The sequence below is a fragment of the Phocoena sinus genome, chromosome 20 (assembly GCF_008692025.1).
Source record: "Phocoena sinus isolate mPhoSin1 chromosome 20, mPhoSin1.pri, whole genome shotgun sequence".
Classification (NCBI taxonomy): Eukaryota; Metazoa; Chordata; class Mammalia; order Artiodactyla; family Phocoenidae; genus Phocoena; species Phocoena sinus.
The window spans coordinates 10,046,843-10,071,584 of record NC_045782.1 but is presented as its reverse complement, the minus strand read 5'-3'; the positions used below and the strand labels follow the sequence as shown (position 1 = coordinate 10,071,584).

The 24,742-nt window shown below is 46.5% G+C and overlaps 1 protein-coding gene across 2 annotated transcripts; it reads left to right on the top strand.

Moving 5' to 3' along the window:
- Positions 1–24,416, top strand: DHX33 (DEAH-box helicase 33). 2 transcript variants are annotated; one of them, XM_032615247.1, is made up of 12 exons: positions 1–445; positions 3,147–3,307; positions 4,192–4,419; positions 4,564–4,734; positions 8,087–8,272; positions 9,018–9,129; positions 10,285–10,444; positions 10,603–10,691; positions 14,025–14,152; positions 14,537–14,740; positions 16,405–16,491; positions 21,918–24,416. In XM_032615247.1, the coding sequence occupies exons 1-12, from the start codon at positions 157–159 to the stop codon at positions 22,224–22,226; spliced, it is 2,124 nt and encodes a 707-aa protein (XP_032471138.1). In that variant the 5' UTR covers positions 1–156; the 3' UTR covers positions 22,227–24,416. The 2 variants fall into 2 exon arrangements, with proteins under 2 accessions (XP_032471138.1, XP_032471139.1); XM_032615248.1 differs by having other exon boundaries at positions 3,147–3,783.
- The last annotated feature ends 326 nt before the right edge of the window (positions 24,417–24,742 follow it).

The window sequence follows — 24,742 nt, the reverse complement described above, 5'->3', positions numbered from 1 at the left end:
GTCCCCTTTATAAAGGCTGCGGGTCGCGGTGATATCAGCGGCGTCGCTGGGAGCCACCAGCACGTGGCGGGAAGGGGCGGCGCGCGCTAGCTGTCGGCTCCCGGGAGCAGCAGGAGCTGCTTGCTTTCGCGCCTCCAGTCGTGTTGCCCTCCCGACATGCCCGAGGAGGCGGGCTTCCCGCCGGGCAAGAGATTCCGGCCGGGCGCCGGGCCTTTGAGGCGCGCCGGGTCCTGCCCTCACGGGCGGCGAGTGGTGATGCTGCTGACCGCGGGCGGCGGCGGCGGCGGAGGAGGAGGTGGCCGGAGGCAGCAGCCACCCCTGGCCCAGCCCTCGGTCAGCCCCTACCGTGAGGCCGTGGAGCTGCAGCGCCGGAGTCTGCCCATCTTCCAGGCGCGGGGGCAGCTGTTGGCCCAGCTCCGAAACCTGGACAGCGCCGTCCTCCTCGGTGGGTGGCCGCGCCGGCGCGTCCTTCCTCTCTCCCCGTTCGAGCTCCGCGAGAACAGCTTTTCTTAGGTGTTTCTCCCCGTCTTTCACTCGTTTCTACAACAAACCAGACTGCCTTTTCTGTTTGGGGCCAGGAGAGGGGCCTCGGAGTCAGACAAGCCCATTCTGGAGGTGCTCACAGCCGGTGCGAGTGACTCGCGCCTTCGGCAAAGACTCGCCTTCTGTGCGGAAGGGTAGAGGGACGCAGCGGGAACTTTGGGAGCTTAGAAGAGTGGATCTGAGCCAGTCGGGGTGGGAAGCGTTGGACGCAGAGGAGAGAGCCTGCAGCATAAGAGACAAAGTGGAGGCGAGAGACGGTCCGGTCTGACGGAAGTAGCAGTTTCTGGTGCACGAATTAAGAGGCAGAGTTGAGGGCCGGGGACCAATTGCAAGGGGCTGTGATCCCCAACGTTTAAGTAAGAGGAGCTCCTGAAGGACCGAGAGGATGAGCCTCCAAAGAGGTGAAGGAGATCCAGGAGAGTTGATAACCTAAGGAACAGAGTTGTAAGAGGAAGGGAGTGAACAGATGCAGCAATGAAAATAGGGACCAGAAAATAGGGACCCAAAAAGTGCCCACTGGATTGGATGCGAAGTATCAATTGGAGATCGAGTTGAGCGCTGTTTCGGCAGAGCTCTGGGAGCTGATTTGTCACTGGGCTGAGAAATAGATAGGAGGTGAGGGCATGAAGGCAGTGGGAGCAGGCTTCTGTTTTGACAAAAAGGAGGGGGACCTAGAGGAACTTTCAGATATCATAGGTTCAGGGGAAGAACTCAGTAGAGAAGGAGGCTGAAGATGCAAAGCGGGCACTAATAGAGCAGAGACAGAGGGCATGGGGAACGGGGGCCCTTGGCAACAAGGGCTAGATGCAGAGCGGGCCTGGATATCCAAGAGGAGGATGGATATCCAAGAGGCTGGGGGGCTGGAGAAGGGAGGTAAGAATGGGGGTGACTGCAGAAAAGCTTGCAGGGGGAAGTGGCGAGAGATCACCTCTGAGGACTTCACTTTCCTGTGAAGAAGGCACGGGAGCTCTGATGAGGATGGGAATTACAGGGTCCTTGGGGAGGACGGGGACAAATGAAGGGCTGCAGAAACAAGGACAAGGATCAGCAGTGGTGCTCGTGCCCAGGTGCATTTAGCCCCACGGCAAACTCAGGTCAGTGTCAGCACAGTTGGGTTATTTTACTATAGCAACGCTCAGTTTCTTGGTGTAGGAGCAAAAAAGATGGACAGGGAGACATTGATCCCAGTTTGGATTTTGCCTGATGAACTCAGCAGGAGGAGTGTAGAATAATCAAATTCTTCGTCCATGATTCGTGTCCGGGTCAGGAAGGATGAGCAGTCAGAGAGGAGAAAATGGAAGAACCACAGGACTGTAGGACTCTGTGAGGTCAGGGCGGGGTACTGGTAGCCGTGAGGGGAGGGTTGCACAGGTTTACAGTTCTTTGTTGTGGCGGCACTAGGAAGGGAACACAGGAGGGTAGAAAATAAGGTTGGTTGCTTACTGTATGCAGGTGCTCAAGTACCTGGAAGACATGGACAGGCCATCTCTGCCCCCCAGGGGCCTCTGATATTGGAGGGGGACAGAAACGTTTAAATGCTTTCACACAGTGTAGGGTGATCAGTGATGGACGAGATGAACAAGGCCCTAAGGAACACAGAGGAGGCGGCGCAGCCCCTGGGGGGAGAGTTTGAGGTCTAACGCATCTTGTACAGTTTTGTCACGCAGGCAGCGTGGGGGCAGATGTTTCATAATAGTGTGGGCAAAGGCAGAGGGTTTAAAAGGAGGCGGCTGGCTGGGGAACGGTGAGGAGTTAGCTGTGGCTGCAGTGTAGGAGCAGATGTCTCTCTTCATGGCAGTGCATTTACATCTCGTTTATCCCTTTGAAAAGTAGGACATTTTTTTTTTTTTTGCAGTACGTGAGCCCCTCACTGTTGTGGCCTCTCCCATTGCAGAGCACAGGCTCAGCGAGCCCGCTCCACGGCATGTGGGATCTTCCCTGACCGGAGCACGAACCCGTGTCCCGTGCATCGGCAGGCAGACTCTCAACCCCTGCGCCACTGGGGAAGCCCTGTAGAACATTTTTATATAACGTTTGTATTCCATTCTATGTTGTTACTATACTGGTTACTGTTGCTGACCACTTACATTGTTTCTAATTTTTGGCTGTCATGAACAAAGTTGACTAAAACTCTTTTGAAGCTGTATTTTTATACACGTCTTTATTTCCTTAGAATCAGTTCCTGCAAGTGGAATTGTGGGTCAGAGGATACAACATTTTAAAGATTTTCCTAGTATAATGTGGCCCTCCAAGAAACAATCCCAGTTAACATGCTGCTGGCAGTACATGTGGGTACACATTTTCCCGTTGCTTTATCAGCTTAGAGTATTTTCTTATCTTTTCCTTCTGACTTTGATCTGTTTTGTGAAGTATGTTTCAGTTTGCATTTTTTTAAAATTTTGATGTGGACCATTTTTTTTTTAGGCTGCATTGGGTCTTCCTTGAGGTGCTCGGGCTTCTCATTGCGGTGGCTTCTCTTGTTGCGGAGCACAGGCTGTAGGTGCGGGGGTGTCAGTAGTTGTGGCGTGCAGGCTCAGTAGTTGTGGCTCGTGGGCTCTGGGGCACGTCAATTTGCATTTAAATGAGACTTTTTTCTTTCCTAGGGGAAACCGGCTCTGGGAAGACAACGCAGATCCCTCAGTACCTGTATGAAGGGGGGATTGGCCGCCAGGCCATCATTGCCGTGACCCAGCCTCGTCGAGTGGCTGCTATCTCTCTGGCTACCAGAGTCTCAGACGAGAAGAGAACCGAACTCGGGAAGCTGGTACCTAACTTCCTTCTTTACTGACAGTTCTTGATCCACTAACCCCCACTCCCGGCCCCCTGACTTATTTTTCTGAACAAGACTACTTATACATCTCAAGCTTCTTTCTTGCCACAATTGTTTCAGCCTCTCTCAGAGTTCTTTACCAGTTCCCAAGAGATCAGAGAGTCTGTCAGTCCCACTTGCTTTGCTTTCAAAATCTGTTGGCAACTTGGATAAATTAGCTGTTTTTTTCCTGAGCACTTTTTTTTTTTTTTTTTGCGGTACGCGGGCCTCTCACTGTTATGGCCTCTCCCGTTGCGGAGCACAGGCTCCAGACGCACAGGCTCAACGGCCATGGCTCACGGGCCCAGCCGCTCCACGGCATGTGGGATCTTCCCGGACCAGGGCACGAACCCGTGTCCCCTGCATCGGCAGGCGGACTCTCAACCACTGCGCCACCAGGGAAGCCCTTCCTGAGCACTTTCAAGGCTTCGGTAACATCTGCTAAGTCTTTTATCTACATATCTTTCTACAAACTTGTAAGCATTTTTCTAGTATATAGGTGGGTATTGAGAATGAGTCCCAGAACTGTATATAAGTCAGATTTATTCGTGTTTGTGTGGGTGTCTACCCATTTGACTTAAAAACATCTTGGACATCTTTTCATATGTGTACATAGCTTCACTTGAAACTATGAAGGAGCTGCGAGGAGGAGGCTAGTTTTAAATTCTTTGTAGTGTTTATCATCATTGCAGTTGAAGGCGTGTGTCCATTGCCTTGGGAGCAGGGCAGGGTCGGATTTGGTCCTGTTCGCTGCGATAGCACCAGTGCCCGGCACCGTGCTGGATACACTGGGTGCTGAACACACGTTTGCTGAGTGAATGAGTGATCTCTCCACACAGGTTGGCTACACGGTGCGCTTCGACGATGTCACCTCGGAGGACACCAAGATCAAGTTCCTGACGGATGGCATGCTTCTGCGCGAGGCCATTTCAGACTCCCTGCTTCGGAAGTACAGCTGCGTCATTTTGGATGAAGCCCATGAACGGACTGTCCACACGGATGTGCTCTTTGGGGTGGTGAAAGCTGCCCAGAAGAGGCGGAAGGAGCTGGGGAAGCTGCCTCTCAAAGTAGGTGCAGCCTGTGCTACTGAGGGACCCAGGGCAGTGGGCATGGGGGGGCGCGGGCCTCCTCGGCGGCCTTCAGGGCTCAGCAGGGGCACAGAAAGGCTGCTCCAAGCTTGTCCCCATCCTCCGCCCCTGTCTCGCACACAGGTGATTGTGATGTCGGCCACGATGGACGTGGACCTGTTCTCCCAGTATTTCAGCGGAGCCCCCGTCCTCTACCTGGAGGGCCGGCAGCACCCGATCCAGATTTTCTACACCAAGCAGCCCCAGCACGATTACCTGCACGCGGCCCTGGTCTCCGTCTTCCAGATCCACCAGGTAGGCACTGGGATGCAGATTCCTGGGAAGGCCTGTTTGACCTCGAGCATTCAGCCTTGAAAAGAAAAGCTGCCGAACGAAACCATTTTGTGAGCTGTGTCCTGAAGTTGAATATGGAGTTCGTTTGCCATGTCCACATTTTTATCCTTTTTCTCAGTGTCTTTTTTTTTTTTCTCTCTAAAAAACATAATTCAACCCTGACCAGCATCTTTCCTCAGCTGAGCCAGAAAACGTCCATATGTTAAAGCAGTGGCTTGCGAGCATATTTTGATTGGAACCCCCAGTAAGACACACATTTTATATTGCAACCCAGGACACAATGTGTAGAACTGAAGTGAGTCTTAGGAAACAGTCTCCTTTTACTACATGTGATGTCCTCTGGTATTTTCTGTCTCATTGGGAAAAAAAAAAAGTTGGTGTATTAACCAATAATGGGTTGCAATTTAGAGTTTTCTTTTTAAAAAAACAAAAAACTGTACAGAGAAACATTTCCATTTTTTTTTCATTTTATTAAACATTTACTTAAAATTTCGAGTGATTAAATCTCATTTTTTCGTTTAATTTGTATGAAATCGACTGTTTTTACCTTTCCATTAACTTTCTGAAAAAATCTAGAAGCCAACTTTTGAAAGCTAATTTTTATTTTAAGCTCAGTGATGGGTGTATAGTTTAAAGCTTAAAAAGTCAGGTACTTAGTTCTAAAAAGCTCATAGGGCTTCCCTGGTGGCGCAGTGGTTGAGAGTCCGCCTGCCGATGCAGGGGACGTGGGTTCGTGCCCCAGTCCGGGAAGATCCCACATGCCGCGGAGTGGCTGGGCCCGTGAGCCATGGCCGGTGAGCGTGTGCGTCCGGAGCCTGTGCTCCACAACGGGAGAGGCCACAACAGCGAGAGGCCCGCGTACCGCAAAAAAAAAAAAAAAAAAGCTACTATTAAAAAGCTCATAAAAGAACAGGAGCTGCTTTCACTTTCCCAGCCTAGATCCTGCTCTTGAAGGTACACCTTCAATTTCTTAACTGTTACCCTTGGATGTTACTTTCCTGTTTCTGAAACATCCTCTCAAAATGATTATATCAGGATGTCTTTTTTTTTTTTTAAATTACTTATTTTTGGCTGCGTTCAGTCTTTTTTGCCGCGTGCAGGCTTTCTCTAGTTGTGGCAAGCGGGGGCTACTCTTCATTGCAGTGTGCGGGCTTATTGAAGTGGCTTCTCTTGTTGTGGAGCGCGGGCACTAGGTGCACGGGCTTCAGTAGTTGTGTCTCGCAGGCTCTAGAGCGCAGGCTCAGTAGCTGTGGTGCACGGGCTTAGTTGCTCCGCAGCATGTGGGATCTTCCCGGACCAGGGCTTGAACCCGTGTTCCCTGCATTGGCAGGCAGATTCTTAACCACTGCGCCACCAGGGAAGCCCCAGGATGTCTTTTTAAATCAAGTGTCAGTCTTTACAATATGAAGACCCTACATTGTGCACCATCGCAGTGCCTTGTTCCTTGTTCCACACAGTCATACAAGTTTTCTATGTACGTACGGCCAATTTTTCCCCAAGGGTTCTAACGTCTATCACGCGCCAATCATGAATACTTTTTATGTGTTGAAACACAATCCACTTTTTCCCGGGTCCTTTATTTATGCTGCTTTTCTGCTCCAAACAGGTTGCTCTCCTAGGCCTCCGCACAGCTGTCCTCTTGGCTCTTCCCTCTGCCACCCTCCTGTGTTGAATCCCACAACAGCACCCCGTGTCTGCCCAACCTCCTGGCCGCATCGGGTGGAGGAGGGGACTTGGGGGTTCAACCACACTGTACTCAGACTTCCAGCTGACACCTGGGTCCTCATGCCGGCACAAGCCCCCGAGGCTCGCTCTGATCCCGAGCCTTTGTGGCTTCTCCAGGGAAGTGGGCTCACCGCTTTCCCACCACCCCGTCTGCACGCTCCCCCGTCGGGACTCCCTCTGCCCGGCCAAGTCACTCACTTCCCGCCCCATCTCTTTATCTTTCAAAAATGGGTTGAAACCCTGTCTTCCTGCGCTTATACCTTCACCGTCATTTTGATAGTATTTGGAGAAGGTCAGTCTGCCTTGTTTAGCTGCTAAAAGCAAACCTGACATGAGGATTTTTCATGAATAGTGCCTGCAGTGCCCTCAGGTTACATGATGGCTTTGATGAGTCCTCCCCTTGATGAAGCTTTGACTGTTGTAGATTTTATCCTGGGAATTCCCTGGCAGTCCAGTGGTTAGGACTCGGTGCTTTTTACTACCGGGGCCCGGGTTCAATCCCTGGTCAGGGAACTGAGATCCTACAAGCCACACCACCAAAAAAAATAATAATGATAAGATTTTATCCTTTCTGTGTGTGTGCACCTCTGAACGTTTGTCCTATTAATACCGGGCTAAAAAACTACATGCACACATATAAATACATAGATAATAAATATATGTATTCATACATAGACATATATATATAGACACATACACATGCACAGCATATAGATAATTGTTAAACATTTTTCAATTATTTTGTCAAACAAGTACTCTACAAATTAATGTATCTGAACAGATGTCAAAGGAAGATTGGATCAGTGGGTGTGTAGTTAACACTTACATGTTCTTCCCTTTGCGAGGTGAAGGATCCAGTTAAGCCTGGGATCTCAATCCCTTGTCCACGTTCAGCGTGCTTTGGGGGTTTATGAAAGTACATTTGATGGCCTCATTCAATTAGGGCTCCTTTTCCAGCATGAGTGCTTCCAGCCATTTCCGTGGATCAGGATTTCCCCAAGTTGTCTCTTTTGTCAGCTCCATCTTTCAAGATGATTATGAAAGGAAGGCAGCTTCATGCAGATTTTAATTGCTTGCCTGATTGTGCTTTTCATGGCATTGTTCTCGCTGCAAAAGCAATCTGGCCATCTTTCTTCAAAATCTCCTTAATTCGTTTTTTTTTTTTTTTTTTTTTTTTTTTTTTGCGGTACGCGGGCCTCTCACCGCTGCGGCCTCTCCCCCTGCAGAGCACAGGCTCCGGACGCGCAGGCCCAGCGGCCATGGCTCACGGGCCCAGCCGCTCCGCGGCATGTGGGATCCCCCCGGACCGGGGCACGAACCCATGTCCCCCGCATCGGCAGGCGGACTCTCAACCACTGTGCCACCAGGGAAGCCCCTTAATTCGTTTTTAAACCTAGTTGGCTAACTCGAGTAAGTTGCAGCCGTTCATTCTCGGTGTGGGTTTTCTCCCAGGGGAGACACCGATGTTTAGGCTCATTTATGTCTCCAGAGTTAAGAAAAATAACTGGGAAAGTTCATCAGTGACCATTGTTCTGTGCAACCTGTGCTCCTGTCAAGGCCTAGTAATCCCACTCTCCCTTTTCTGTAGGAAGCCCCCTCCTCTCAGGACATCCTGGTGTTCCTCACTGGGCAGGAGGAGATCGAAGCCATGAGCAAGACCTGCCGGGACATTGCCAAACACCTCCCCGACGGCTGCCCCTCCATGCTGGTCCTTCCGCTCTATGCCTCCCTGCCCTACGCCCAGCAGCTGCGTGTCTTCCAGGGGGCCCCGAAGGTGAGTGCACCCCTTCTCCTGCCCAGCCCCATCCCTGGGTACCCAGCTGGATGCACCAGTGGGGCCTGTACTCCTGTCAGCAGGCTCCAGATAAGGTGTGTGGGACGGGATGTGCAGGGACCACACATGAACTGGAAAGACGCAGGAGGGTAATGCAGGGCTGCAGACACGACTGTCCCATGGTCAGAACAGGGAGACAGCTGTCCGGGGGTGAGGGAGAGGCAAAGGCAGAAGCCAGGGGCTCAGTGAGTGACTCTTCCAAGGTCCACCGTTAACAGAGCCTGTGTCCACAGTACGTTCCTTGGGTGCCCATGCTGTGCCAGGCACTGTGCCAGCACTTGACACATACTGTCTCTCATCCTCTCGAGAACCGCAAGGTGGGTCACCATCCCAGTTCCGAGGCCCCAAGGGGTGAAGTGACGGTTGCCCAAGGGGCACAGGAGGTAGCTGGCAGGGCCAGGACTCCAGCCCACATCTACCTGCTTCTGAATCTTGTGCCTCTCCCACCACATCTCATTGCCTCAAAATAAACTTTTAAGACTGAAACATTCCCCACACCCTACCCCGCCCCGCCCCGCCCCGCCCAATTTAGTGATCAGCCATTAATATTAATGACTGTCATAATAAAAAAGTCATCTCTTCTTGATCATGCGTGAGTTGTGACAATTCACGGTGAGGAATGTGTTTTAAAACTTCTGAATCACATGTGTGTCATATGGCTCTTTGGTTTTCTTCCTCCTTTTAGGGCTGTCGCAAAGTGATCATTTCAACCAACATCGCTGAAACCTCCATAACCATTACAGGAATAAAATATGTAGTTGACACGGGCATGGTTAAAGCAAAGAAGTATAACCCCGGTGAGAATTTGTAGCTCCTGATGTCTCTTCTCTGTGTAGTGAGCAGCCTGTGTCCCAGTTTCCCTTAGATGATTGTCTCATGTCCATAACTACCTGAGATTCGGGTGGCAGCACCACAGTCCAGCAGTCAGGGCCAGAAAGGCACGTGAGGCAGGAAAGAAGAGCCCAGAAGTGGCACACCTGGGGACAGATGGTCAGGGACCTGGGCAGAGGGCATGCAACCCCGTCAGAAGGTAGGCGAGGATGATGGCTCTCAGGCCAGGGACAGCCTGATACCACATCAGAGGCTTCTTCGGAAATGACATCTGAGCTAGGCTGGTTTGACCTCCAGTCTCCCAGGAAGGAAGCAGACCCCCCCAGGCTGGGGCGAGGCCCTAGCTGTTTCCTGAGTGTGTGCGGTGGGCAGCTTGCTTGAAGTCATTTTTATTCAGGTCTGTTTTCTACCTTGCTTTACTCCACAGAGGATTTGAGGCAGCTGAAATTATGGCTCCCGAACGTTTAATTGAAATGCACTGCTAAGCCTTCAAGGGTGCTGTCATTCATGTGTGTCTCTGGGGACCACGTATGTGAAAGGGCTTGGTTCTCCAGTGCCTGGCACAAAATACACCTTTATAAGAAAATCGGTCTCATTCACTCCTAGGCGTAACAGCATTACATTGTCTCTCTTTTATAATAGAGCAGGAGGGAGGATGCAACACACAGGGGACTGGAGGCATTTCATTTTGGGGTCATCGTTTGATGTGGGACCAACCATCCTGGTTTGCTGGAAACTGTCTCGGTTTTAGCACCGAGAGTCCCAAGTCCTGGGAGACCCCCTTAGTCCTGGGCAAAAGGGGCTGTGGTCACCTGTGATCGAAGCCAAGGCCTCTGAGATCTACCCTCTTGGGTCCCTGCCCCAAGCACGAGGTCCTTCTGATGTTTTAGTCACAGGTTTCACACGGTGTTCACAGCAAAGGCCTTGCTTCACCACAGACCGGTCTGGTTTCGTGCTTTCTGACGCAGGCTGGAGCTCTTCTGGACTCGTGTGTCACAGAGAGAGTCCCCGTGTGTCACAGAGAGGGTCCCCGGCACTCTGAGCAGTGCCTCTCGTTGCCCACGCTGCAGAGTTTGTTCATGTGACGAGCAAAGCACTAACACAGGCCATTCTCCCACCAGACAGTGGCCTGGAGGTGTTAGCTGTGCAACGGGTGTCAAAGACCCAGGCCTGGCAACGCACAGGACGGGCTGGCAGAGAGGACAGTGGTATCTGTTACCGGCTCTACACGGAGGATGAGTTTGAGAAGTTTGAGAAGATGACGGTGCCAGAGATCCAAAGGCAGGCCCAAGGGGCTCCCACACCTGCCCTTTGTCCCAAGCCTCCTGTCCCTGTGGCCCATACCCTCCAACTGACTCTCCTTGGTGGGCGGCTCTTGCCTCGCCGGCTGGGGGGTCAGGAACACCTGCGTGAACCACCTGCGTCTCTCACACCTGCAGGTGTAACCTGGCGAGCGTGATGCTGCAGCTCCTCGCAATGAAAGTCCCAAACGTGCTCACCTTTGACTTCATGTCCAAACCATCTCCAGGTAAGTGGGGTCTTTGGGAAAGTGTACAAAATGGACAAAAACAACCAGTGGACTCCAAAAAAAACCAACCAGGTCTTCCAGCGGTCTCCTTTTGTTTAGTATAGTTTGGTGGATAACAACCTTAACTCTCAGAGAAGAAACTCAGAATCATGAAAGGAAAGATGCGGTGCCGTCAGCACCATCGCGGTGCAGAATCGGCGGCTTCATGTAGGCATCACGGGCGGGTTCCGAGACCACAGGAACCAGTGAAGGTGGTCGAGGGGGTCCACAGGATACTGCAAACCTAACGAAATCGTACTTTTGCCAGCAAAAGCACTGAAAAGATTGTTTCTTTGCTTTTGACCGGAATTTGATGGGTCCCTGCCCTTCACTGATAATCTCTCCATGGTGAAAGAAAAAATAATGGGGAGTTTTAATGATGGTAGCTTAGTACTTGGCATCTCTTCAACATATACCATTTTCTTTTTTTTCCTCTCCTTTTTTTTTTAAGTGAAGAAGCACAACTGGTTAAAAAAGTAAACAGTCGATGGGTGTACAGGGCCCCTCCGTGATCTCAGTTTCCCTCCTCTACAGCAACCACTGTGAACATTTCCCAGTGTCTTCTAGAGAAAATCTTTGCAAGTACATATAGTCTTTTATTCATTTATCATATGAATTTTATTTCATCAGTCCTTGGACACATACATTCCATCCTCCTCCCAGACCGGGGTGCCTGCAGAAAGGGTTGTGATCGGGCATTTCCAGCCCCAGGTGCAACAGCACTTATGGGCCTTTCACTCAGCTTTCCAGCACTTCTTCCAGAAACAGGCCAAGAGCAAAGGCACCAGCCTTCAAGACTGAGATCAACTTTGCTTTTTTTTTTTTTTGGCTGCACAGCTTGCGGAATCTTATTTCCCTGACTGGGGATCGAACCCCGGCCCTCCGCAGTGAGAGCGTGTAGTCCTAACCACTGGACCACCAGGGAATTCCATATAGTCTCTTTTTAAAACACAAATAGCAATACACATTGTGCACTGTTCTACACTTTTTTTTCTTTCTCTTGCTAAATCTCTACATACAAACGAGGCACATTCCTGTCAGGTGGAAATATCGAAGCCACACCTGTGCATCCGTTACCAGGGCTGCAAAGCCTCCAGAGGCTGCCACACTCCCCACCTCAAGTTAACCACCTCCCAGGTTTTGTCCGTGAATCCCTCGCTTTTCTTGAATATTTTATTCCATACACGTGCATTGTTTCGGTTGGCATGTTTATGCCTCGATTTCCCAGTGATCTTCCCTTTTCGTTCATCGTGTTTTATAAGGTTTATGTCTGATGCATTTTCATTACTAAATACTGTTCTAGTCTATGAATAAACCAAAATGCAGGGCTTCCCTGGTGGCGCAGTGGTTGAGAGTCCGCCTGCCGATGCAGGGGACGCGGGTTCGTGCCCCAGTCCGGGAAGATCCCACATGCCGCGGAGTGGCTGGCCCGTGAGCCATGGCCGGTGAGCGTGTGCGTCCGGAGCCTGTGCTCCACAACGGGAGAGGCCACAGCAGTGAGAGGCCCGCATAGCGCAAAAAAAAAAAAAAAACAAAATGCATTTATCCTTCTCCTACTGATAGACATTGGCACATTGCTTTTTCTTTTTTTTTTTTGTCCCACCATCACTGTCCCCTGCCACTTTCCCCCCCTTGGTGTCCATGTGTTTGTTCTCTGCATCTGTGCCTCTATTTCTGCCCTGCAAACCTGTTCATCTGTACCATTTTTCTAGATTCCACATATATGCGTTAATATACGATATTTGTTTTTCTCTTTCTGACTTACTTCGCTCTGTATGACAGTGTCTAGGTCCATCCACGTCTCTGCAAATGACCCAATTTCATTCCTTTTTATGGCTGAGTAATATTCCATTGTATATATGTACCACATCTTCTGTATCCATTCGTCTGGCATGGGCATTTAGGTTGCTTCCATGTCCTGGCTATTGTAAATAGTACTGCAATGAACATTGGGGTGCATGTGTCTTTTTGAATTATGGTTTTCTCAGGGTATATGCCCAGTAGTGGGGTTGCTGGGTCGTATGGTAGTTCTATTTTTAGTTTTTTAAGGAACCTGCATTCTGTTCTCCATAGTGGCTGTATCAATTTACATTACCATCGACAGTGCAAGAGGGTTCCCTTTTCTCCACACCCTCTCCAGCATTTGTTGTTTGTAGATTTTCTGATGATGCCCATTCTAACTGGTGTGAGGTGATACCTCATTGTAGTTTTGATTTGCATTTCTGTAATAATTAGTGATGTTGAGCATCTTTTCATGTGCCTCTTGGCCATCTGTATGTCTTCTTTGGAGAAATGTCTATTTAGTTCTTCTGCCCATTTTTTTATTAGGTTGTTTGTTTTTTTAATATTGAGCTGCTTGAGCTGTTAATATATTTTAGAGATTAATCCTTTGTCCGTTGTTTCATTTGCAAATAGTTGCTCCCATTCTGAGGGTTGTCTTTTCGTCTTGTTTATAGTTTCCTTTGCTGTACAAAAGCTTTTAAGTGTCCCATTTGTTTATTTTTGGTTTTATTTCCATTACTGTAGGAGGTGGGTCAAAAAAGATCTTTCTGTGATTTATGTCAAAGAGTGTTCTTCCTATGTTTTCCTCTAAGTTTTATAATGTCTGGTCTTACGTTTAGGTCTCTAATCCATTTTGGGTTTATTTTTTGTGCGTGGTGTTAGGGAGTGTTCTAATTTCATTCTTTTACATGTAGCTGTCCAGTTTTCCCAGCACACTTATTGAAGAGACTGTCTTCTCCATTGTATATCCTTGCGTCCTTTGTCATAGATTAGTTGACCATAGGTGTGTGGTACATTGCTTTTTTCACTTAATGTATTTTACAGATCATTCCCCTCTGTGTAGATATTTATTACATTCTTAGAATTGCATCTTTATTCTTTAATAGGCAATGCATTTTCATGGTTCAAATTTAAAAAGAATAAGATAGTAAATAGTGTCCTTCTCATCAGGGGCCTCTGAGGCACCTGGTATTTCCATTGTTGTGTGTGAGTGTCTGGAGATGCAGGTCCCTGTACGATGTCCGAGTATATCTGGGGGTGAAATTCATAGGTGTAACTTTGCTGGGTTTCAGATTTACACACATATTGCCAAATTGCAGGCCACTACTTAAAGAGAGTTGAGCTGAAGACAGTGTTGTGCCTAACAGCTTTGAAAAGCACCTCATGGGGACAGTGTGGCTGTGGTCTTCGCTGTGGTTTGACGTCGGCTTCTCAGAAGTGCCCTGAAGTAATGAACTAGCTCCAGCTTCGTCCTGTTCTGAATGTTCGACTCCTTTTTATGTCTTTCTTTAGATCACGTTCAGGCAGCCGTCGCCCAGCTGGAGCTGTTGGGTGCCCTTGAAAACAAAGATGGCCAGCTCACCCTGACTCCAATAGGAAGAAAGATGGCGGCTTTCCCGTTAGAACCCAAATTTGCCAAAGTAAATGATATCCTCTCCTCAGTCCCCTTTCTGTGTGTTATGGGTCAGCCATCCCAGAGGAGACTCCTTAACCCAGTGCTTCTAGATCAGTCTTCTCTTTTTCTCTTAAATAATTATTAACGCCTACTTATTAACGCCTAACTCTGACTTACGCTCAGTGTGGGATTCAAGCCATATTAAGTCATGAGCCCTACCCACATGGAATCACGCGGGGAAGGCAGCCCTCTGTTTTACAGAAAGTAAAATAACATACGTAGTCATGGTTTTAGAAACACCTGCCCCTTAAGGCCTTACAAGGGAAGCTGCAAAAGCAATATATGGAAGTACTTTATTCAGAAGCCAGGAGAAAACTAGGCTTACACTGTTTTTAATTGTGATTTGCAGACCATCCTCCTGTCCCCCAAATTCCACTGCACGGAGGAGATACTGACCATCATCTCCCTGCTGTCAGTGGACAGCGTTCTCTACAACCCCCCCTCCCGGCGGGATGAAGTGCAGGCTGTGCGGAAGAAGTTCATATCCAGCGAGGGCGATCACATCACCCTGCTTAACATATACCGGGCCTTCAAGAACACAGGCGGAAACAAGGTAGGCCTTGTCTCTTTCCCCTTCTCAAACGATGCCTCCATTTGGGCCTGTGAATGGCAGATGTCATTTCAGAAATGTCTGTGCACAGGGAGGTTACCAGGGAAGGCATGATTCCCGTCTTACCCTCTGCTTATGTTTAACTCATACCTAACGCTGGCCAGTTCGTTAAGTATTTGTTGACCCAGTTTCTTAGCTACAAAATGATTTGTTTCCCCACCTGCCCCTAACTTTCTTCATAGCAGATTTTGCTTGTATTTCAGTTCCCTGGACCAAGATGGAAAATGGCAGTATTTTCTTTCACTTATCAGTAAAATAAAATAGAATAAAATCAGTCATGGTAAGGAGTTCCCTGGTGGCCCAGTGGTTAGGATTCTGGGCTCACTGCCACGGCCCAGGTTCAATCCTTGGTCAGGGAACTGAGATCCCGCAAGCCGGGTGGCGCGGCCCACCAAAAAAAAAAAAAAAAAAAAAAAATCAGTAATTGTGCTATAGCATGCATGCTTTATCTGTGCTTTAATGCAAAAAAAACCAAAAAAAATAGCCACCACCCAGTTTTAGTAGTTGTAAACATTTTGCTGTATTTGCCTCAATTTATTTTTAAGGAAATAAAATGATCTAGACACAACAAGAGCCCTGAGCTGCCCCTTTTGCAGTCCTTCCTCCCTTCTGTAACCCCTGTCAAGTCTGTCTGGGTCCTGGTGGGCAACCATGTGCTTTCACTTTGTATGCGCAGGCGTCGTATGCTGTAAATGCTTCTTCACGCTACCTTTTTGCAACTTGTTTCCGTCTCCTCACCTGCAGTGCCCATCCCATCCAGGTCTCTTGTGCACAAGGGGGAGAGTTGCTCTGGGGTCGACACCCAGGAGTGGACCTGCCGGTCTTCGGGCAGCTGCATCAAGCTTTCCCAGCTGGCATGTGCGTCCACAGAGCTGTCAGCACCTCTTTATCCTCCCCGGAGTAGTGTAGAGGAGTTTCGATTTCCACCAGCCTCTCCAGCTCGTAGTTGAAATGACTTTTCATTTTTGCCACGTTGAGGGATGTGAAGTAGTATCTCAGTTATTTGAAACTGCACTGCCTTGATTCCTCAAGAGACCGAGAACCTTTGCTTAAGTTTATTGTCATTTGTAGTTAATCTTCTGTGAGTGGTCCATCCATGTCCTTTGTCGTTTTTCTGCTGGAGTATTGGTCATTTTCTCACTGATTTGTAGGAGTTTATTTATTTATTTTTTAATATATTCTGGAGGTAATCATTCTTTACTGGGTGTAGTGATGCAGATATCCCAGTCATTAGCTTTTTTCATCGTGACTTGACCTATGGAATTTTTTGGTTCTACTTTAGTTTAAATTTTTACTGTTTTCCTTTATGGTTCATGCTTTTTGCTATAAAGATATTTTCCTGTATTTATTTTTGGCAACTGAAGTTTTCCGTCTGAATTAGAACAGTGTTCTAAAAATTATGCTGGGACTTCCCTGGCGGTCCAGCAGTTAAGACTCCGTGCTTCCACTGCAGGGGGCACGGGTTCGATTCCTGGTTGGGGAGCTAAGATCCCGCATGCCGTGTGGTGCGGCCCCCAATTTCTTTTTAATTAAAAATAAAAATTGTGCTATGTTATTTTCTTTATAGAAATAAGAGGACTGTGATATCTCTTTTTTCTCCTATTCAGGATTGGTGCAAAGAGAATTTTGTCCACAGCAAGAATATGATGCTGGTAGCTGAAGTCAGATCACAGCTGAGGGATATCTGCCTAAAGGTATTCTTCCTCCTGGTGTTCACTGGGGGGCTAAGCTGTCACTTTTTTCTAGGTGAAAAATTTCAGGTTGCTTATTGCAAGTGATTGCAAAAAAAACCTCTCATTGTAGGAAAATTTTTAAATAAGGAAGAGAGTAAAACTTACCCACAGCTCCACCTCTCCCCAGTTTGGTCTGTTTTTTCATAGCCCTGTTTTTATTTTATTTTATTTTTTTTATTTATTTATTTTTTTTGGCGGTACGCGGGCCTCTCACTGCTGTGGCCTCTCCCGTTGCGGAGCACAGGCTCCGGACACGCAGGCTCAGCGGCCGTGGCTCACGGGCCCAGCCACTCCGCAGCATGTGAGATCTTCCCGGACCGGGGCACGAACCCACGTCCCCTGCATTGGCAGGCGGACTCCCAACCACTGCGCCACCAGGGAAGCCCATAGCCCTGTTTTTAAATGAATTTTTTACATCATTAGTTACATTGTATGTATAATTTATATTCAGCTTTTATAAACTTTAAAAGTGTTTTCCAATGTTATTAGAATTCTTCTTAAGGTTTGTTTTTTTAGTGGAAATATCTTTGTTATTTTTATTCAGATTACAAAAACCGTGCATAATTGTTACAGATTGATACATGCAGAAAATAGTGATATATAACGCAGAAAGTGTAAAAGTCTCCTTAATCCTGCCCCTCCAAAGATAAATAATAGTCTGGTGTAGGTCCTTCTAGAATTTTTTCCTGTGTATGTATGTTTTTATATATGTGTGGGTATACACATATACGTGGATACATATATAAAATTTTCTCTTTTTTTTCTTTATTTTAATAGATTTTTATTGGCGTATAATTGCTTCACAATACTGTGTTAGTTTCTGTTGTACACCAAAGTGGATCAGCCATATGCATACATATAACCCCATATCCTCTCCCTCTTGAGCCTCCCTCCCATCCTCTCTAACCCACCCCTCTAGGTCATTGCAAAGCACCAAGGTGATCTCCCTGTGCTATTCTGCTGCTTCCCACTAGCTGTCTATTTTACATCTGGTAGTGTAAATATGTCGATGCTACTCTAAATCACCCCAGCTTCCCCCTCCCACCCTGTGTCCTCAAGTCCATTCTCTAGGTCTACATCTTTATTCCTGCCCTGCAGCTAGGTTCATCAGTACCATTTTTTTTAGATTCCATGTATATATGTTAGCATACGGTATTTGTTTTTCTCTTTCTGACTTACTTCACTCTATGTGACAGACTCTAGGTCCATCCATCTCACTACAGATAACTCAATTTCATTTCTTTTATAGCTGAGTAATATTCCATTGTATATATCATACCACATCTTCTTATCCATTCATCTGTCGATGGACATTTAGGTTGGCTCTGTGTCCTGGCTATTGTAAATAGTGCTGCAATGAACATTGTGGTACATGTCTCTTTTTGAATTATGGTTTTCTCAGGGTATATGCCCAGTAGTGGGATTGCTGGGTCATATGGTAGTTCTATTTTTAGTTTTTTAAGGAAACTCCGTACTGTTTTCCATAGTGGTTGCATCAATTTACATTCCCACCAACAGTGCAGAAGGGTTCCCTTTTCACCACACCCTTTCCAGCATTTATTGTTTCTAGATTTTTTGATGGCCATTCTAACCGGTGTGAGGTGATACCTCATTGTAGTTTTGATTTGCATTTCTCTAATAATTAGTGATGTTGAGCATCTTTTCATGTGTCTCTTGGCCATCTGTATGTCTTCCTTGGTGAAATGTCCATTTAGGTCTTCTGCCCTTTTTTTTTTTTTAATTTATCTATTTATTTATTTTTGGCTGCATTGAGTCTTCGTTGCTGCGTGTGGGCTTTCTCTAGTTGCTGCGAGCGGGGGCTACTCTTCATGGCGGTGCGCAGGCTTCTCATTGCGGTGGCTTGTCTTTGTTGCAGAGCATAGGCTCTAGGCGCGTGGGCTCAGTAGTTGTGGAATGCAGGCTCTAGAGCTCAGGCTCAGTAGTTGTGGCACAAGCGCTTAGTTGCTCCACTGCATGTGGGATCTTCCCGGACCAGGGCTCAAACCCATATCCCCTGCATTGGCAGGTGGATTCTTTACCACTGAGCCACCAGGGAAGTCCTTCTGCCCATTTTTTAATTGGATTGTTTGGTTTTTTGATATTGAGCTCCATGAGCTGTTTGTATATTTTGGAGATTAATCCTTTGTTGTTTCATTTGAAAATATTTTCTCCCATTCTGAAGGTTGTCTTTTTGTCTTGTTTATGGTTTCCTTTGCTGTGCAAAAGCTTTTATGTTTAATTAAGTCCCATTTGTTTATTTTTGTTTTTATTTCCATTACTCTAGGAGGTACATCAAAAAAGATCTTGCTGTGATTTATGTCAAAGAGTGTTTTTCCTATCTTTTCCTCTAAGAGTTTTATAGTGTCTGATATTACATTTAGGTCTTTTCCACTTGGAGTTTATTTTTGTGTATGGTGTTAGGGAGTGTTCTAATTTCATTCTTTTACATGTAGCTGTCCAGTTTTCCCATCACCACCTATTGAAGAGGCTATCTTTTCTCCATTTTATGTTCTTGCCTCCTTTGTCTTAAATTAGGTGACCATATGTGCGTGATTTTATCTCTGGGCTTTCTATCCTGTTCCATTGATATATATTTCTGTTTCTGTGCCAGTACCATACTGTCTTAATTACTGTAGCTTTGTGATATAGTTTGAACTCAGGGAGCCTGATTCCTCCAGCTCCATTTTTCTTTCTCAAGATTGCTTTGGCTATTCAGGGTCTTTTGTGTTTCCATACGAATTGTAAAATTTTTTGTTCTAATTCTGTGAAGAATGCCATTGGTAGTTCAATAGGGATTGCATTGAATATGTAGATTGCTTTGGGTAGTATAGTCATTTTCACGATATTTGTTCCTCCAATCCAAGAACATGGTATATTTCTCCATCTGTTTATGTCATCTTTGATTTCTTTCATCAGTGTTTTATAGTTTTCTGAGTACAAGTCTTTCCCCTCCTTAGGCAGGTTTATTCCTGGGTATTTTATTCTTTTTGTTGCGATGGTAAATGGGATTGTTTCCTTAATTTCTCTCTCTGATTTTTTGTTGTTAGTGTATAGGAATGCCGGAGATTTCTGTGCATTAATTTTGCATCTTGCAACCTTACCAAATTCATTGATTAGTTGTAGTTTTCTGGTAGCATCTTTAGGATTTTCTATGTATAGTATCATGTCATCTGCAAACAGTGACAGTTTTACTTCTTCTTTTCCAATTTGTATTCCTTTTATTTCTTTTTCTTCCCTGATTGCCGTGGCTAGGACTTCCAAAACTATGTTGAATAAGAGTGGACATCCTTGTCTTGTTGCTGATCTTAGTGGAAATGCTTTCAGTTTTTCACCATTGAGTATGATGCTTGCTGTGGGTTTGTCATATATAGCCTTTATTATGCTGAGGTAGGTTCCCTCTATGCCCATTTTCTGGAGAGTTTTTGTCATAAACAGGTGTTGAATTTTGTCAAAAGCTTTTTCTGTGTCTATTGAGATGATCATATGGTTTTTATTCCTTAATTTGTTAACGTGGTGTATCACATTGATTGATTTGCATATAGTGAAGAATCCTATGGGATGAAGCAAAAGCACTTCTAAGAGGGAAGTTTATAGCAATTCAATCTCACCTCAAGAAACAAGAAAAATCTCAAATAAGCAATCTAACCCTACACTTAAAACAACTAGAGAAAGGAGAACAAAGAAAACCCAAAGTCAGTAGAAGGAAAGAAATCATAACAATCAGAGGGGAAATAAATGAAATAAAAATGAAGAAAACAGGGCTTCCCTGGTGGCGCAGTGGTTGAGAGTCCACCTGCCGATGCAGGGGACACGGGTTCGTGCCCCGGTCCGGGAAGATCCCACATACCACGGAGCGGCTGGGCCCGTGAGCCATGGCTGCTGAGCCTGCGCATCCAGAGCCTGTGCTTTGCAATGGGAGAGGCCACAACAGTGAGAGGCCCGCATACCGCAAAGAAAAAAAATGAAGAAAACAGTAGCAAAGATCAATAAAACTAAAAGCTGGTTCTTTGAGTAGATAAACAAAATTGATAAACCCTTAGCTAGATTCCTCAAGAAAAAAAGGGAGAGGACACAAATCAATAAAATTAGAAATGAAAAAGGAGAAATCACAACTGACACCACAGAAATGCAAAGGATTACTATATGCCAATTGAAACTGTAATTAAAACTCTTCCAACAAACAAAAGTTCAGGACCAGATGGCTTCACAGGTGAATTCTATCGAACATTTAGAGAAGAGCTAACACCAACCCTTCTCAAACTCTTCCAAAAAATTGCAGAGGGAGAAACACTCCCAAATTCATTCTACGAAGCCACCATCACCCTGATACCAAAACCAGAAAAAGATATCACAAAAAAAGAAAATTATAATCCAATATCACTGATGAACATAGGTGCAAAAATCCTGAACAAAATACTAACAAACAGAATCCAACAACACATTAAAAGGATCATACACCATGATAAAATTTTCTTTTTAAAACAAAATGTATAACACTTTGTTTTGCAATTTGCTTTTTTCCACTTGGAGTACTTCTTGAATACTTTGTGTCTAGGCTGTCTTGCAGTGCCTGCATATGTCTATCTCGTTCTTCTTAGTGACTTCATAGCACTTCACTGTATTCACTACAGTTTATTTAGCCAAGCCCCTAATGGTGATGATTTAGGTTGTGCTGTAATGATCATCTTCCTACATAAATGTCTGTGCTCTGGTACACGTAGAATGAACTTTTAGATGGGGAGTTTAGATTTTCATAGACATTGCCAAATCATCAACCAACAAGTTTCCTACGCGCTTATATTCCCTCTTAGAGGACATAATGTTTATATATTCAATGGCTGTGACGCGCCACATTTTACCTCAAAGGTGGGCTTGTCTGTGTTCGCGTTCTCCTGTGTTGAGCACTGAGAGAGTGTCTACTTTTTGCTGCTGTGAGCAACTCTGTGGTGACTGTCTTCGTGTGTAAGGCGTCTTTTGAGACAGCCCGCGTCGCGGACCATCCGCACGTCCCTAGGGGACAGTTGTCACCCTTACCCAGGCCTGTGCCTGATGCCAGCGGCCCATTGTTAGCACTAGAGGGACTTCTTCTCATAGTAGCGTGCTGTGTTCTGCATTATACCATTTTCGAACCCTTCTTGTACTTGAACAACTCTCCTGCCACACCATCCCTTGGCTGCGTGAGTTCCCTCATTTTCTATTGACAGTAGACGTGGTGCTCCTCCAGCAGCGCTGATCTCAGGTGTCTCAGGCAGCCGCCCGGGTGTCAGCCTCCACCGTGGGCCCTGCACCCTGGACCGCGCTGGGGGCACGTGGCCCCACCCACCGCGGGTGGCGGCACAGTGCTCACGTCTGGGGTCTTCTCCATGTCTCGCTTCCTCCCGAACCAGATGTCCATGCCGATCCTGTCGTCGCGAGGGGACACAGAGAGCGTCCGCCGCTGCCTGGCGCACAGCCTCTTCATGAGCACCGCCGAGCTGCAGCCCGACGGGTCCTATGCCACCACGGACACCCACCAGCCCGTGGCCATCCACCCCTCGTCCGTCCTCTTCCACTGCAAGCCGGCCTGCGTCGTGTACACGGAGCTGCTCTTCACCAACAAGTGCTACATGCGCGACCTGTGCGTGGTGGACGCCGAGTGGCTGTACGAGGCTGCCCCCGACTTCTTCAGGAGGAAGCTGAGGGCCTCCAGGAACTGAGCCGCCCGGGGTGGGAGCTGGGCCGCAGCTGGCCTCGCCGCGGACTCTCAGGCCGGCACCCAGAGAGGCCGCGGTCGTATCGGGCGGATTATGCCCGGCCTCTGGGAGCTTGAAAGCATCTTTGTCTAAACTCCTCAGACTGAACCACACAGACATGCAGCGACCTTGGAGACTTCAAAATGATGCTTTCGGTTCTTGCTGGGCGACTTTGGGTGACTTAGTTAACTTCTGAGCCTCAGTTTCCCTATCTGCCAAGTGGGGGTGATAATAATAATATTTACAGGGTTGGGGTCATGAGGTTTAGAGCAAATGAAAGGAAAGTACCCAGAGCTGTGCCTGCCCACGATAAACACGCCGTGGATCGTGAGCCGTGGAGCTTGGTTGCTGTTACTGCTTTTCTACATGATGTGAATCAGGTACAACAAACCCCGCTGAGTTCCCAAGACTGAGGGGGATCATCTGGAAAGGGGACCACCAGATGTCACAGAGCTGTTGACCTTGGATCTATTTTAACTTCTATCTGCATATGGACTTTTATAACAGAAAACACAAGAGATGAACTTCTGTTTCAGGAGGGAGGTGCTTTGGGGCCGTAAACACTTGAGCCTAAGGTACGTCTCTGAGCTGAGCTTACGGCATTTCTCCTCTGGCCCTGCGGTGGGCGGAGGTGAGAACACAGGCAGCTTTGGCTCATCCATCACCTCATCTAGTGTTTATGTTCTTTTATCTTATTTATTTCCTACGATCATTTTTTCCTTCTTAGGGACCTGGGGACAGCCTGGCTTTGCCACTCACCCCTCTCTAGCCCTCATTTTCCATATTTGTCAGAGGGGATTAGAGGGTCTCCACAGTCTCTTCCTGTTTTCATATTTTGAGGAGGGAAAAGACACCAAAAGTCCTTCTTAGCTATTTAATTATCAAAAGCAGATAATCTTTCCCCAGAGAATGCTATGCCCTAGAAGACGCCAAGATTTAGCCCTTTTATTGTGCTTAATTGGTCAGAACACACATGTGCAGTATTTTTGGTTATTCCTTTACTTAATAGAGGCCTAGGATGTTTAGGGTTCAAAAGGTATTGGTAAAAGAAAATACAATTTTTAATGTTCAATTGGTAAAAGAAAATATTGTATTTTTAATAAAACGTTCATCATGCTGGTAAAAAATTGGGAGTGGGGTAATTTATTATGTTCCTCAGCAAATTATATAGAGGTATTCTCTGGGGCAAGTAAAATTTAGCTTTTACTCATTTATGTCCAGCTCAAGTACCTGAACCGTTTCAGGAAATGTATATTTTTTCTGAGCAGGAATAAGGGGTAAATAGAATCTATGTTTCTGTACAGAAATATATTTGTCACTAACATTCTGGTAGAGTTTTCATACAGTAGTTTTTTATTGGGCTTTTTAAAAAGTTAACTTTTAACATAGCTGCTCAGGGATTAAATCAGATTGGAAAAGCCGTATTACTACATATTACTACAAAGAAATACATGGTTGTTTACATTGAGCTGCAGGGGATAGATAAGTACACTTTAAACTTTCTTAAGAAAGTTAAATGTTTCACAGTGATGTTGCAATCTAACCTTGAGCTACTCTTTTCAATCCTACAATCTCCGGTGGTATGCCACCTTTTTTCCAACCTGTGAAATCCATATCTAGGTGAATCACTAGCTCCCTTGAGCAGCTTCATGTAAATAGATGCACTCCAAGCAGATCACATGCCTCAGATGTTTGTCTTCTGCTTCTAGTAATCATGGAGTGTGAAACCCCCAGAGCAGCATAGATCTAAGAACTGCCAACACCCAGTTCTTGGTAAAAACCTTTGGTAAAGAGATGCCAGAATGGAGACAGGTTTTTGCTCTGTGGATAAGACGGATTATGTCCTGTGATGCATAAATCCATTTAATCCAGCTGTGAAGAAATGCTTAGAACTGTGGCAAGGCATCTAAGATACCATTCCTTGTGCATAGAAGGAAACACTGCACCTGTGGGGAAGCAAGAATTTTATGATATTTCATTTGATCAGAATATTATAACTTGCAGCAAAAAAAATCTAGTTGGTTCAGGTTTATGTTGTATTTTGAGAGTCTGTTCTTGTTCAAACAGAGATAGCTCTAAAGAAGCACTGGCTCTTGTATATAATGCTCAGATTTGCACATGACTATCAAATCCATTAAAAGTGAATCTTGTACATGTGTGAGGCTTCTTTCTTGGGTCTCCTTTCCCTTATTCACAGAATGCTGTTTAGAATATATTAAGTATATCTTATCTTTGCCACTTGATTTGGGAAGACTTACTTTCTTGCTACCTTATATATCTTATGTGTCCTGGTAAGGTAGGAACATTAGTTCTTAACCTAAATTTAATGTAAGCTGTGGCTTCTTGCTCCCAGAAAAATAATGTCCTATCAGAACCTGGGTGTAAGTTTGGAGGGTTGCAGGAGTTAACCAGGGCTCTTGCCTTTAGGAGCTCCGGGTCTGGTGGGGGTGAGGGTCAGCTGCCAGGTAAGCCAGCAGTGC